The 13,853-nt window shown below is 40.9% G+C and overlaps 1 protein-coding gene across 19 annotated transcripts in view; it reads left to right on the forward strand.

The window, feature by feature from the left end:
- The window catches only part of gapvd1 (GTPase activating protein and VPS9 domains 1), a 106,053-nt gene that overhangs the window by 44,347 nt on the left and 47,853 nt on the right, over positions 1-13,853 (forward strand). For 7 of the 19 annotated variants that reach the window (XM_033048814.1, XM_033048817.1, XM_033048822.1 and 4 more), the window contains 4 exons: positions 2,368-2,448; positions 3,527-3,684; positions 9,304-9,451; positions 10,807-10,932. In XM_033048814.1, coding sequence (XP_032904705.1) covers positions 2,368-2,448; positions 3,527-3,684; positions 9,304-9,451; positions 10,807-10,932 — 513 coding nt within the window. Of the gene's footprint in view, positions 1-2,367; positions 2,449-3,526; positions 3,685-9,303; positions 9,452-10,806; positions 10,933-12,744; positions 13,136-13,853 lie in introns of those variants that run through there. The other 12 variants (XM_033048829.1, XM_033048830.1, XM_033048821.1 and 9 more) reach the window with 4 other exon arrangements.

Below are 13,853 nucleotides of genomic sequence, written 5' to 3' on the forward strand. Positions count from 1 at the left end.
GACAAGTGGCAGTATGCCCACAGCCCGAGCTGCGCCCCCTCATCCGCCACCCCAAGAACAAGACGTACCTTGCACACCATCAGCTTCTGCCCCTACGTGTTCCTCTGGAGTTGGAGCGGGGCTGGGCTGGAGTTGCTGCTGGCTGTGGGTCTCTGGGATCTCCGTGCTTGCAGTGGGCCTGGGGGTCGGTGTCCCGTTGCTCCTGACGTCTCCGGCCACCCCCCTGGACTGGAGCTGAGACTGGAAACTGTACCGCCCTTGCCCCCTCCCTCTGCAACTGCAAACAACCCCATTCTCCTGCAAGGGCGGTACGGTTCCCGGAGGATGGCAGGTGGCCGGAGACGTCAAGACCAACAGGAACCCGCTCCCCGATGGGCCCCTACGACGCCCCGAGCTGCGCCCCGTCATCCGCAACCCAGGTTCCTCTGTAGTTGGAGCGGGGCTGGGCTGGACTGCTGTTGGCTGTGGGTCTCTGGGATCTCCGTGCTTGCAGTGGGCCTGGGGGTCGGTGTCCCGATGAGGGGGCGCAGCTCGGGGAACGGCTTCTGGTGGTCCTGACGTCTCCGGCCAGTTTGCAGTTTTCCTCTGGAGTTGGAACGGGGCTGGGCTGCTGCTGGCTGTGGGTCTCTGGGATCTCCGTGCTTGCAGTGGGCCTGGGGGTCGGTGTCCCGTTGGTCCTGACGTCTCCGGTGACAGTGCAAAGCCCCCGCGCCGGTGCAATGGGCGGGGAGCTGGAGAGGGGAGGGAAGGGGTCACACACATGGCCGGGAAGCAGAGGGGTGTAGGTGGGGTGAAACTGAAGCGAGCGACAATCTGCTGCTGCCTGCCCCGCTGAGTTAAAAAGTTCCCACGCAAGACTCACGAAACACTGTGTATCGTGAGTCTACCGTGGGAACTTTTTAACTCAGCGGGCAGGCAGCAGCATATTGTCAATTATTAACCCTCCCGCGCAATATACCCTCACCTTCTCTTTTATGAATGGGGATTTAGTTCCCCTTTCTTCGAGGACCGACCGGAGGTTCCGCTGTCACCTCTGCGGGCCGCCCTCGGTGAACGTTTTCAAGGACCTTTCTTCAAGGACCGAAAAAATGGCCGCTATTCGGAGGTTTTCGTTATTTGGATCTTCGGATAAAAGGTTGTGCACCTGTACTACATTTCTGTGGAATATAAATTCGGACTTTTAATTAAGCGAATACCTAGTTAATTTTCATGTTAAAAATCCAATATCAATGTACGATCACATGACAAAGTTTAATAGATTGATTTGTATGTTTTGTTTATGTAAAGTGCTCAGGTAATTAATGGGATCAAATCACTTTCTTTATATGCTTCCTTCCAATCTTTAAGACATTTATTCCGTGCATAGTATAAGCACCATTTTTGACAAAATCAGTTAAAATTAATATGGATCCTGACAAAATATTAGTGTGTTTGTAAGTAAAATGTATTTGCTCCATATTTTTGAGTTAAAAATTGCACTAACATTGGTGACAGTGTCCATTTGGAATACAATTCTTCCCTTGTTGTCAATACTGAATTGCTGTCTGATTCCATCATTCACAAATTGGAGTTTCATGGTGTGTCTAGTTTAGTTTAATTTGGTTTAGTTCAGTTTTGAGATACAGTAAGGAGACGGGCCCTTCAGCCACTGAGTCCACGCTGACTACTCATTCAAACTAGTTCTATGTTATCCTATTTTCTTATCCACACTTTGCCCACTAGGAGTAATTTTCAGAGCCCAATTAACCAAGAATGCGAACGTCTTTACGATGTGGGAGGAAACTGGAGCACCTGGAGGAAACCCACAGAGTGAATGTGCAAACTCCACACCCGAGGTCAGGATCGAATCCTGTGTCTCTGGTGCTGTGAGTCAGCAGCTCTACAGTGCAGCACAAAAACAGGCCCTTTGGCACACAATGTCTGTGCTGAACATGATGCCATCTTAAACTAATCACTGTCTACACGTGATCCGTATCCCTGAAATCCCGGTGCTGACTGCTATATTTGTTAACTGCAGGCATATTATTTTATTCACTTGAAAGGAAGTGAACTCTCTTTCTTTGACTGGACAAAGAGCCATAACATTACTTACCTAACGTTTGATGTGGTAAATTTAGTGGTTACCATGATCTTGGAGAATTTATGCTGGTGTGATGTGCTGTTACAGCTGAGCCTTCAAAGATTGGGAAAAGTTCTCAGTTTGGGAAATGTTTAGAACCTTTTTTCGCAAACAATCAAGAGTGAAACGTATGGTTACCATTTTGATGCAAAATAAAAATAAGAGCATGGGGAAAATCTTGCTGTGAATTTTAATGAGGTGATTAATCTGCATTTGATTTCCATTGCTTTAATGCTGCCCTCACCCAGGACAACAATTAGCATCCATTACCGCCTGGGATACTTCGACTACAAATCTGACTGCTCACATTCCTCTTGTAGCTCCATTTGGTGGGTAACACTTCCATGCATAGAAGGTTCTGGAAATTACTTGATTTATGCCACAAACTCTGGAATGGTAATAGCTTCCCTGTTAGAATTGTTGAAATGATGCTTCATTTTTAATTATGCCTGGTGCAGCACAGAAAATGTACCTGCCGCTTTCGGTATGTAGCAGAACTAGAACTTTGTTTAGATTTATTGGTACTGTTTCATCAATCATAATCCAGTTGTACAACAAAATCGATTTAAGAATTGGATGTCTATTCTTGAACTTCATTAAGTTAACTTTATTTTCAAGCTTTTCACAAAAATTCCTGTCAAGAAACTTTGCACTTTGTAAAGTGACATTCAATATTTTATATGTTGCATTGAAATTTATAAAAAAATATTCCAAATGAATTTAAATTTAGTTTAATGCAATGTCTGTCTCACACAAAGGAGCTTGTGTGAGCTTGAAGTCCATAATATTTTGGGGACAAGCACTCCAGATATGATGTTCAAAAGAAAACTGCAGATGCTGGAATATCGAAGGTACACAAAATTGCTGGGGAAACTCAGCGGGTGCAGCAGCATCTATGGAGCGAAGGAAATAGGCGACGTTTCGGGCCGAAACCCTTCTTCAGACTCTGGCGACGTTTCGGGCCGAAACCCTTCTTCAGCCAGTCTGAAGAAGGGTTTCGGCCCGAAACGTCGCCTATTTCCTTCGCTCCATAGATGCTGCTGCACCCGCTGAGTTTCCCCAGCAATTTTGTGTACCTCCAGATATGATACTTGATAGAAAGGAAGATCTCTGGAGGTCTACCATCTCAGTTCTTGCTATAGGGCAACCATCTTGCATCTTGCTTTGGTTTTATAAACTCAGATCTTCCAAGGCTTCACGCCCAACAATTGTGGTATTTTACTTCACGTAGACAGGGTCAGTAACTATGTGTGTGTTGACCTTGTGAGTTGTCCTGTTTGCTTTCCTTTGTGTGCAAGGTTGAAGTATTTTTCAATGGAATCTATTTCAAATAAATCTGTCTGCAACCTAAAAGGTGAAATAAAATTGAAAAGAAAACTGACAATTTGTGGATGTAATATTTTGTAGCTGGAAGAAATAGAACCCGGACAAATGAAGCAAAAGAACACTTGGAACACGAAAATACAATACAAGAGGCCTTGCAGGAAGTGCAGCCTGAAGAAGTGTTGGTCATTTCACTGGGTACTTCTTCTCAGATGACGCCAGGGATGATGTCTGAAAATGAGGTACGGTCCTAAGCTCTGCGGGTCACCTCATACAGTTTTGTGTTTTTATAGATGACAAATTGCTGGGTCATGGTCAGATTCTGTGAAATAATTGGTAACTTTTTCATAATTTAAAGAAATTGTGTAATAATGTTAAAGGGATAAATGATAATGATAAACTCTCGTCCCTAGTTAATGATTTAATTGTATTGATTGGATTTTAGTTGTACTCATGAGGGCTGAAAAGTTATTCAAGAATTCAGATTAATTTACTAGATTTAAATATTCTACATGCCTTCCTGACTTTTGTTCTCACTGTAATCTGTTCCTCCAAGAAGTGATTCGTCAAAACGTGTTTTACGGGGGCCTATTTTTAGTCTGCTCTCATCTTGTAATGTAGCACATCTTCAACAAGTTTTGTTGGAGCCACAAAATTGCTTATTTTTCACAAAATGTTCCTATGGATAATAATATTAGAACAAAAGGACCAGAACAAGGCCAGCTTGTTGCTCAAGCCTGCTCCTCAATTCACGAAAAAAAATCTCCGTATCACAAACCATGCTTGGAAAAAATTTACGAATGCCTCGCTGTTGCCTCCATAATAATGGATTCCAGCAATTTACTGAAAAATGTTGTTAGGCCAACTGGTCTGCATCTTTTCTGCCTCCACTTACTTACTTTAAGCCCATAGGATATATGCGAACAGGTGCAAGGGACTTGCAGACCTTGAGGGCCAATGCAATAATTATTGAGTGTCTCTACCATTTATCCATTTTCTTTATTTCTTCCCCAGTTTGTTCTAATTTAGGGAAGAAATAAAAGCAAATGGATAACTTTTACTTTAGTTAACCCCTTTTTTATAATCTGCAGAAGTGCTGACAGTTTTCACAATATTTAGGGGTAAGCCATTTAGAACGAAGATGAGGGAACACGTCTTCTCACAGAGAGTTGTGAGTCTGTGGAATTCTCTGCCTCAGAGGGCGGTGGAGGCCGGTTCTCTGGATATTTTCAAGAGGGAGCTAGATAGGGCTCTTAAAGATAGCAGAGTCATAGGAAATGGGGAGAAGGCAGGAATGGGGTACTGATTAGGGATGATCAGCCATGATCACATTGAATGGTGATGCTGGCTCGAAGGGCCGAATGGCCTACTCCTGCACCTATTGTCTATTGTCTATTTGCTTGTTTATTTTAGTACTTATTTTAGTATCATACAAAAATTATTTAATTTCCCCTTAAAAAAAAAAATGATCCTTGGGCATCCATAAATTTACAAACCTTAGTCTGTAGCTAATCTTTGTTAAATTGTGTTCCTTTATCAATTCAATGCCATCCTTGTTAATTATTTTGTCCATTTGCCAAAAGATCAACATTTGAAAATCTACGTTGAATGAAATGATCTTCAAAAATAAATTTCAACTCAAATTTATTCAATGTTTATCATCGGAAAGTTGGGTTAAAAATGGAAAGTTTTGCGATATATTTCAGAGACATCTAAGATTTAAAGAGATTTTGAATTAGTAATTCTGAGGAGGTTCTGTATCAGACTCTTGGTACAACAAATGAATGCAAGATTTATTACCAGTAAAATAAATCAGGGGTATTTTACCATTATAATTACTATGTTATATTACTTGACATGTGATGAGCACCTGCTTCTTAAACTCAGAGGTATAAGTTAATAAATTATTTACAACTGAAAAGATGAAGACATTGTCTAAGCATTGAGACAGCAGTTACGCTATGTAGGATGTGAGGTAAAGCTGCTAAAATATCAATTTATACATGAGCGTAGTGGTCCATTGTTCTACATAATACTAGTGATACCATGTTTGAAGTTTCAAGAAAAACAGTGATTTCAAGAAGCACATTCAGTGCCACTTTTGTTTTTTTTGTTTCTGATGAGTTAGCACCTTCAGTGGAAGGTTTAGCTGGGGGGAAATTGCAGAGGAGTTCCTCAATTGTAGTTTCTGTGTTCAAGCAATGAGTAAATATGGTTCCTTCATGCCCCATATCTGAGGAAGGATGTGCTGCCGTTGGTGCTGGCCCAGAGAAAGTTTACGAGAATAATCCCAGTATGATTGGGTTAGCATATGATGAGCCTTTGGCTATGGTATTTGGCTTTGGTACTTGAGTTTAGTAGGATGAAGGGGAATCTCATTGAAACCTACCGAATAATGAAAGGCCTCAATAGAGTGGATGTGAAAGGATGTTCCAGCACTGGGAGAGTCTTGGACCAGAGGGTACAGCCTCAGAATAAAAGGACGCACCTTTAGAATGGAGATGAGGAGGAATTATTTCAGCCAGAAAGTGGTGAATCTGTGAAATTCATTGCCGCAGATGGCGGTGAAGGCCAAGTCATTGGGTATTTTTAAAGTGGAGATTGGTTGATTCTTGATGTTACAAGGGCATCTAAGGCTACGGAACGAAGGCAGGAAAAAAGGGTGGAGAGGAAAAAATAGTTCAGCCATGATCGAATGGTGGAGCAGACTCTGAGCCAAAAGGCCTAATTCTGCTCCCACATCTAATGATTTTTCTGATCAGCCAAGTAGATTGTTCTGAATCGGTGACAGAGATTGTTACACAGTATAACTATTACTGCTGATTTAAAAAAAAAAAAACCCCATTATATTCATGTCCTAAAATTTTAGATGCTATTGCAGTCATGCAACCAGAGTTATTTTGATTGACAATCTTGAAACTGACCCGCTTTAATAGTAAAATTCACTTTTTAGATCCTCTCCCCACATCACCACCCACAACTTTGTTTTGTAGAACACATTTAAAAATAAGAAACAGCACAATTATTTCACTTAATTCATGAGTCACAGATGTGTAATTCTCTGTTGATAGAAGACACAAAAACTTTTTTGTTCATTTGGGGGCGGAAGGGATCTTGGGTATCTTGTTGCATCATGGAATAACAATTTGCTAGAACAATTTGAAATTTTGCTGATATTTCTTAATATAATGTATTAAAATTAATGATTATGATGCACATTAATTTGCAAAAGCATATGAAATCTGGTTGTGCACTTTCTGTGAGATTCCTACCAGAGCGACTTTAACACATTTATTAGTATAATGTCTATTACCCAGAACTGTAGTGCTGTGTTCTCATCCACTACAAATGCTGTTATTGTAATTTAGCATTCAGCAGTTTAATCTTTTGCTTCCGAATACCCGAAGCTTCTTCCTTCATCCAATTTTTATAAAAAGTGCATTGATTAATGCAGAATAAAATGCGACATGTTCCATCCATGTGGAAGCAAAAGAGCGATTTGCACCACCTTGTGGCTATTTTATTAACATGCATTTTTAACAACCACTACTGAATTTGGATTGTGAAGGAATTTAAGTTGCTTGAGGGTGTTTGAAGAAAATTAGATTGAAAAATTCTAATCTATTTGGTTGTTTTAACCGTTTTGGTAGCTGTAGTGCAGTTCATCCTCTAGTCTTTTAGATCAAATGGCTTTTCATATAAGGGTGATAACTTCAGTTTATGTGCTAAAACAAATATCCAAAGGCTTGGCATTTACATTTCTTCAGTTGGTTTCCCATTCAGGTTTATAAAATTATTATGAATATGAAGATTTAACATTTTTACTGAGACTTTCATATCTGTGGAACATCCTATTGTATTTCATATGCAAACTGAATTAGTTGGCAACAACAATACAGATGGAATACCATGTGTGACAGTGCAAGGTTATCCACTTTGCTAGGATAATACAAATGGTGAGGGATTGGCAGATGTTGAGACATGGGTGTCCCTGTGCATAAGTTAGTGAACGTTAACACGCAGACGCAGTAGAAATTTAGGAAGGCCTATAGTATGCTAGAGCCAACAATACAAATGGTGAGGGATTGGCAGATGTTGAGACATGGGTGTCCCTGTATGTTGTTGTATGTTGATATGTTGATTTTTATTTAAACAAGTATCTGAGTATAAAAATATCTCACTACACCTATATAGGGCCTTGGTGCAGAACTCACTTGGAGTACTATGTGGAACATTTGTCTCCTTACTGAAACAAACAATGTTCTTGCTGTACAGAGAGTGTAGTGAAGATTGATCCTGAATGTTATCCTATGATCGACATTTATTTGCTGTATTGAGAAGTATAACATTTTAAGAGGTCGGAGAAGATGTTTTCTTGGGCTGTGAACTTTTCCTTGAGAACGAAGGGTTAGAAACTCAAAGAATGGGGAAGCCACATGGAACTGGAATCTGTGAGTGGTGACTCTTTGGAATTCATCACCTCAGAGAGCCATAGAGAGGCCCCGTCATTGATTTGAATCAAAATAGAGACATTTATTTTCGAGTATTCAAAGAATATGGGGATGGGGTAGGAAAATGGTGTCTGAGTTAGAAGATCAGCCAGAGCTTGTCACGTGGTGAAGCAGGTTGGGGTTGGGAGGGAAACGTGTGGGGGTTGAACCATTGTGGAATTTTGAACACTTGTTGAGCCTTGTTACAAGTGATAAGATGGTTCACTAATTGCCTTTCGGAGAAGGAAGTTGGTTATCCTTACCTAGTCTGGCCTCTGTGACACCAGATGCTAATGTGGTTAACTCGAATTGCACCTAAACTGAGGAGGCAATGAAGCAATGAGGTAGTAAATGCCATAATTCCTCATGACGGCATCTTTTGAATGAATAAATAATAATTATCTGCTTTGGTGATATTGGTCGGGGTATTCGAAAAATTCCCCTGTGCATATTCACATTGTGGGATTTTTTTATTCCATGCACAAATTAAGAGCAGGAGTAGACTACTGTGTGCTAACTTTCATCTTTAATAAACTTATTAAACTTGCACCAACCAATTTGGAAAGCAGAAGTTGGTATTATTTTGTGGCAACGTCTGGATTATTATGAACTGGGTGGAGAATGATGAAACTGAATTCGTAGAGGGCATAAACAGTGCAATCTATTGGTCGCTGCTATAGTTTGATTCCATTCTTGACGATGGAAGCACCAAAGATCAGGACACTTATACAAAAGTAGACAAAATATGCTGGAGAAACTCAGTGGGTGAGGCAGCATCTATGGAGAAAAGAAGTAGGCGATGTTTCGGGTCGAGACCCTTCTTCAGACACTTTTCCTTCTTTTGAAGAAGGGTCTCGACCCGAAATGTCGCCTACTCCTTTTCTCCATTGATGCTGCCTCACCCGCTGAGTTTCTCCAGCATATTTTGTCTACTTTTGACTTTTCCAGCATCTGCAGTTCCTTCTTAAACAGGACACTTATACATATCTGTTTCAGACACTTATACAGCTCTGTATATCTGTTTCATCACGTTAAACAGCACTGTTGAACCAGTTCTGTACCCAATCCAGAAACATAAATGCATCCTGCAACAACACTTCTGAATGGTTTAAGTTTGTTTGTGTGTGATGAGTTCAATTAGTATTAAATTCATAAACAATAGTAACATGAAAATCTAAAATTATGCAACATACTTAAAAATAATTATAGCAATTTAAACAACATAAGAATGTGAGTTTTATGCAGAAACATTTGAACTGTCTGCTAACTAATTAAACACCATTAAGTTAAGAATATTTTTTGCCAATAGATTTGAGCACATACAAGTAGAATTTTTAAATGTATTTTGCCGTCTTTCTCTATTTTGATCAGGTGTTGAGCATGCAGCTTGCTGAGAGTGGCCAGGGTGAAGTGCCTGTAGAGGATGGAAAACTACACGGCAAACCAGATAAAACCCTGCGCTTTTCTCTGTGCAGCGATAATATGGAGGGAATATCAGAAGGTGAAGCTTTTCCTATGGGCAAGCATAAATTTTTCTTGTTTTTGGTTCCTTACGCTCTACTGCTTCTCAATTAACATCTTGACTTTTACCGTAAAATCTTGCGTAATCTCATTTCAGCATGTCAGTCAAACATCCTTCAGTCTAGGGTTCTTGCCTTTCAATAAATTTCCTTTTACTTTATGAATTTGGCCTTTTCCGTCTGTCCTCTGTTAACCTGGAAACAGAGAAGATTTACGAGGATGTTGCCTGGACTTGCGGGCCAGAGCTATAGGGAGAGATTGGGCAAGCTAGGACTGTGTTCCTTGGAGCGTCGGAGGATGAGAGGTGATCTTATTGAGGTGTATAAGATCATGAGGGGAATAGATAGGGTAGATGCACAGTATCCTTTACCCAGAGCAAGGGTATCAAGAACCAGAGGGAAAAGATTTAATAGGAACCTGAGGGTAACTTTTTCATAAGAGGGTGATGGGTATATGGAATGAGGTACCAGAGTACGTGGTTGAGGCAGCAACTATAACAACGTTTAGAATACATTTGGACAGGTACATGGAGAGGGATATGGTCAGGTGGGACTAGTATAGACAGGGCTCTTTGGTCAGCATGGGCAAGCTGGGCCGAAGGGCCTTTTTCTGTGTTGTATGACTCTCCTTTTGCTCTGTCAATTGTGACACGTCTGGTTCTGAGGTTTTCTTATTGCCTCCATAAAATGTTTCTCCTTTCCTGGCTACTTCAAAAAATATCCAAGGGAAATTTGTTGGACAAGTTTTATGTCACCTCTCTGAACTCCTCCCTTTCTGGCTTGGTCTCTGTTTTATATAAACCATTCCTGAGGTGCTGATGGCTTTTTGGTATTGTGATAAGGGGATTTAACAAGTCGCATTGTGGATTAAAAGAACACTTCCTGGTAAATGCAGTGATATTTAGAACTTGAATTTTAATATTGCTTCCATCTCTATTATTAGTCATTCATTAGTTTAAAACTATGAACAGGGTTAAACAGCATATAACTTGACCCTTGGAACACTGTGATGCATTTTAGATGCAAATTGGAAAATCATCAGTTTATTATAGTGACCTTCATATTGTTGCACCTGAAAAACTTGGCTACTGTGATCAGTATTACTTCAGTGATCAGTTCACTAACTCCATTAAAGATCATTAGTTCTATGATTTAACAGCTGGATTAATCTTTATTGGTGAATTATGACCTGAATGGGATTTTGAAAATAAACCAAATTTAGGGGTGAGTTTGGCTAACTATGTGTCATGGGGGAGCAGGATATGAAATCCATTCATGATGTTCCTCAACAGGCACTTTTTATCTTCTGCTTGCCTGTTTCCTTATTTCACGTATTAAATTATATTTTTAATAGGACCTTCAAACCGTTCAAACTCGGTGTCCTCATTGGACCTGGAAGGAGAATCGGTCTCTGAACTTGGAGCAGGACCCTCTGGGAGTAACGGTGTTGAAGCTTTGCAGCTGCTGGAACATGAACAAGGTGAGCAAGATAGAAAGCCAGTCAAGTCACTTTAAAGTTCATTCGATTGAAGCGTTTTTTAGGACTGTTTCCAAGCAAGCCATTGAATGCATTCATTGCATCTAACGTGTTTCATACATATTTCTGGTTTGTGCACCACTTTCCATCCCTCATTTAATTGGGATTGATGGGTTTTTTCCTCCTTAGCTGATCAGCGCCCTATTTGGAAGTAGTTTGGAAGTGCTTTAATACTGGAATCTCCCAGATGATGGAGAGTGAATTGTATTCTAGCCCTCTTGAAATAAATGCTAGAATTGCATATTAGAATGTCTAATACTAGTTGGCAGCAATGTTTGCATTCTGTGAACAGACAAAAAAACAGTGCCAGTGCAAGAAAAAAGGCAGTAAGGTCATGTGATAGTAGCAGAATTGGGCCATTTGGTCCATCAAGTCTACTCTGCCATTCAATCATGGCCGATCTATTTCTCCCTCCTAACCCCATTCTCTTGCCTTCTCCCCATAACCCTTGACACCTGTACTAATCAAGAATCTATTTCTGCTTTAAAAATATACATTGACTTGGCCTCCACAGCCTTCAGTGGCAAAGGATTCCACAGATTCACCACCCTCTGACTAAAGAAATTCCTGCTCATCTCCTTCCTTAATTCTGAGGCTATGATTTCTAGTCCTAGTCTATCCATCCTCGGATATGGTGCCCAAAATTGCTCACAATACTCCAAATGCGGTTTGACCAGCGCCTTATAGAGCCTCAGCATTACATCCCTGTTTTTGTATTCCAGCCCTCTTGAAATAAATGCTGGAATTGCGTTTGCTTTCCTTACGACCGATTCAACTTGCAAATTATCTTTTTGGGAATGCAGCACCAGCGCTCTCAAGTCCCTTTGCATCTCCGATTTCTGGATTCTCTCCCCATTTAGAAAATGGCCTTATGTTCTGTGGCTGGGGGCGAAATGCTGTATTATTGATAATTTTGGGTGTTAGTTATGGCTTCAGCTCTTTTTGTTAAGCTGTCAACATCTACTTTACTGTGAAGTCTGAAGAAGGGTTTCGGCCCGAAACGTCGCCTATTTCCTTCGCTCCATAGATGCTGCTGCACCCGCTGAGTTTCCCCAGCAATTTTGTGTACCTTCTACTTTACTGTGGTTTAGTTCAGGGTGTAGAGGTGACAAAGAGATTTGAGGCTTAATAATTGTGATGTATGAGCCAGCGTTGCATTTGGCTTCACAGTCCTGATGAACTCGCTATTGGGTATGGTCTCATCTCATTACTGTTATTAAGTATTGGAAATAGTTAAAATATTGTTTCGTTTCTGTAGAACTCAGCAGTGATGGTTAAATTATTGACTGTTGCTGAGAACATGTTACTCCTGGACATTTGTATGCATTTTATGCAGAAATCTCAAAACCGCTGACAGTGATTCAAGTTTTTGTCACGTGTCATTGCCTTCTCCGCGGCAGCGAAAACTGATCAATGGATTTGATAACGCAGGATATCTATGAGCGAATCCTGCTGTTAATCCTGCTCAGAAAATATAATGCTTTGTTCCATGAAGCAAGTGAATTTTACCACTTAGCAAGCTTGCTGTCCCCAAACCAAACTCCAAGCTTTATTTGTGAAGGGTTTCGACCCGAAATAGTCACCCATCCTTTTTCTCCAGAGATGCTGCCTGACCCGTAGAGTTACTCCAGCACTTTGTGTCCAAACTTTATTTGACATTTCTTATAATCTTTGCTTATTTGAGATTTCCCCCTCTGTTGCTGTTGAAATGTGATTGACTGTTTTGTTGGCTTGATGCTGGCATTACTTCTGCAGGGAGTCCTGACGTCTGTAGACTGTTGCGCAGGGGAAACTGACATCCTTAAGAGATCGCACCACGGGTCACACGGTATCCATGGGCTGCCAAATGTCATAGCCTGGCCACATTTAGAACTGAATGGACTTTTCCCTCTGTGCCCTCAAGTTATGTAGCACTTTCTTTCTCTCCATTTACACTTTCTATGCTTTGGCAGAGTGTCGGTCTTAATTAAATTCCAACCCCCCCCCGCCCCCCGAATCACCTTCTACTTTCCAAAGGATCAACAGTAAGTGCACGTGACAGTGGGATGATTTTTCTCTCGTGGGTGCAATTCATTGTGTGTGAGAGACAGATTACGTCTGAATATGACTCTGTACCTAGCTGTTCTTCCTTGATGTTAATTCTCTTTTTTTTTTTGTTCGAAAACAGTAATGATATTCTTAGAATCAGTTTTTACATCTGCTGTAGTGATAACTGTGTATCATCATTTGTTTCTAAAACTGTGGACAACAGTACTGCTGCAGAATATATTACTACCAGTACTCCATATTCGATGTCTTGGGCTCAAATAAGCCAGAAATGAACCATTACCAACTAAGCGGATGGAGCTCTTGGATGGGTTCTGGAATTGTGGGCCAATCAACTGGCCACATTCTTTGCTGCCATTTTTAACATCACACTTATCAATCTCTCACTTCCACAGTCTTCTGTCCCTCACCTGCTTCAAGGAAACCGCCACTATTCCCGTCCCCAAGAAAAATATAGCGATCTGTCTCAATGATCAGTGCCCAGTTGCTCTAATATTGGCCATAATGAAGTGCTTCAAGATATTGGTATAGGTCACATTTGCCCTCGTCTTCTGGACAATCCAGAACCCTTGTAATCTGTGTACTGGAAAAATAGGTGTAAGGAGGATGCCACCTGTCTTGCACTACTTCCATCCCTGGTTCACCCTGGTTCACCCTGGCAATAACGAGATACTATTTCTTGACTATATTTCAGCCTTCAACACCATAATATGAACTAAGCTGATTCCTAAACCTGTGCACCTTGGTTTTGGGGGTCTCCATATGTAACTGGCTTTTGAACTTATGGATGGCCAGACCTCAGTAGATTAGATTGGATC

Source organism: Amblyraja radiata, chromosome 32 (assembly GCF_010909765.2).
Source record: "Amblyraja radiata isolate CabotCenter1 chromosome 32, sAmbRad1.1.pri, whole genome shotgun sequence".
Classification (NCBI taxonomy): domain Eukaryota; kingdom Metazoa; phylum Chordata; class Chondrichthyes; order Rajiformes; family Rajidae; genus Amblyraja; species Amblyraja radiata.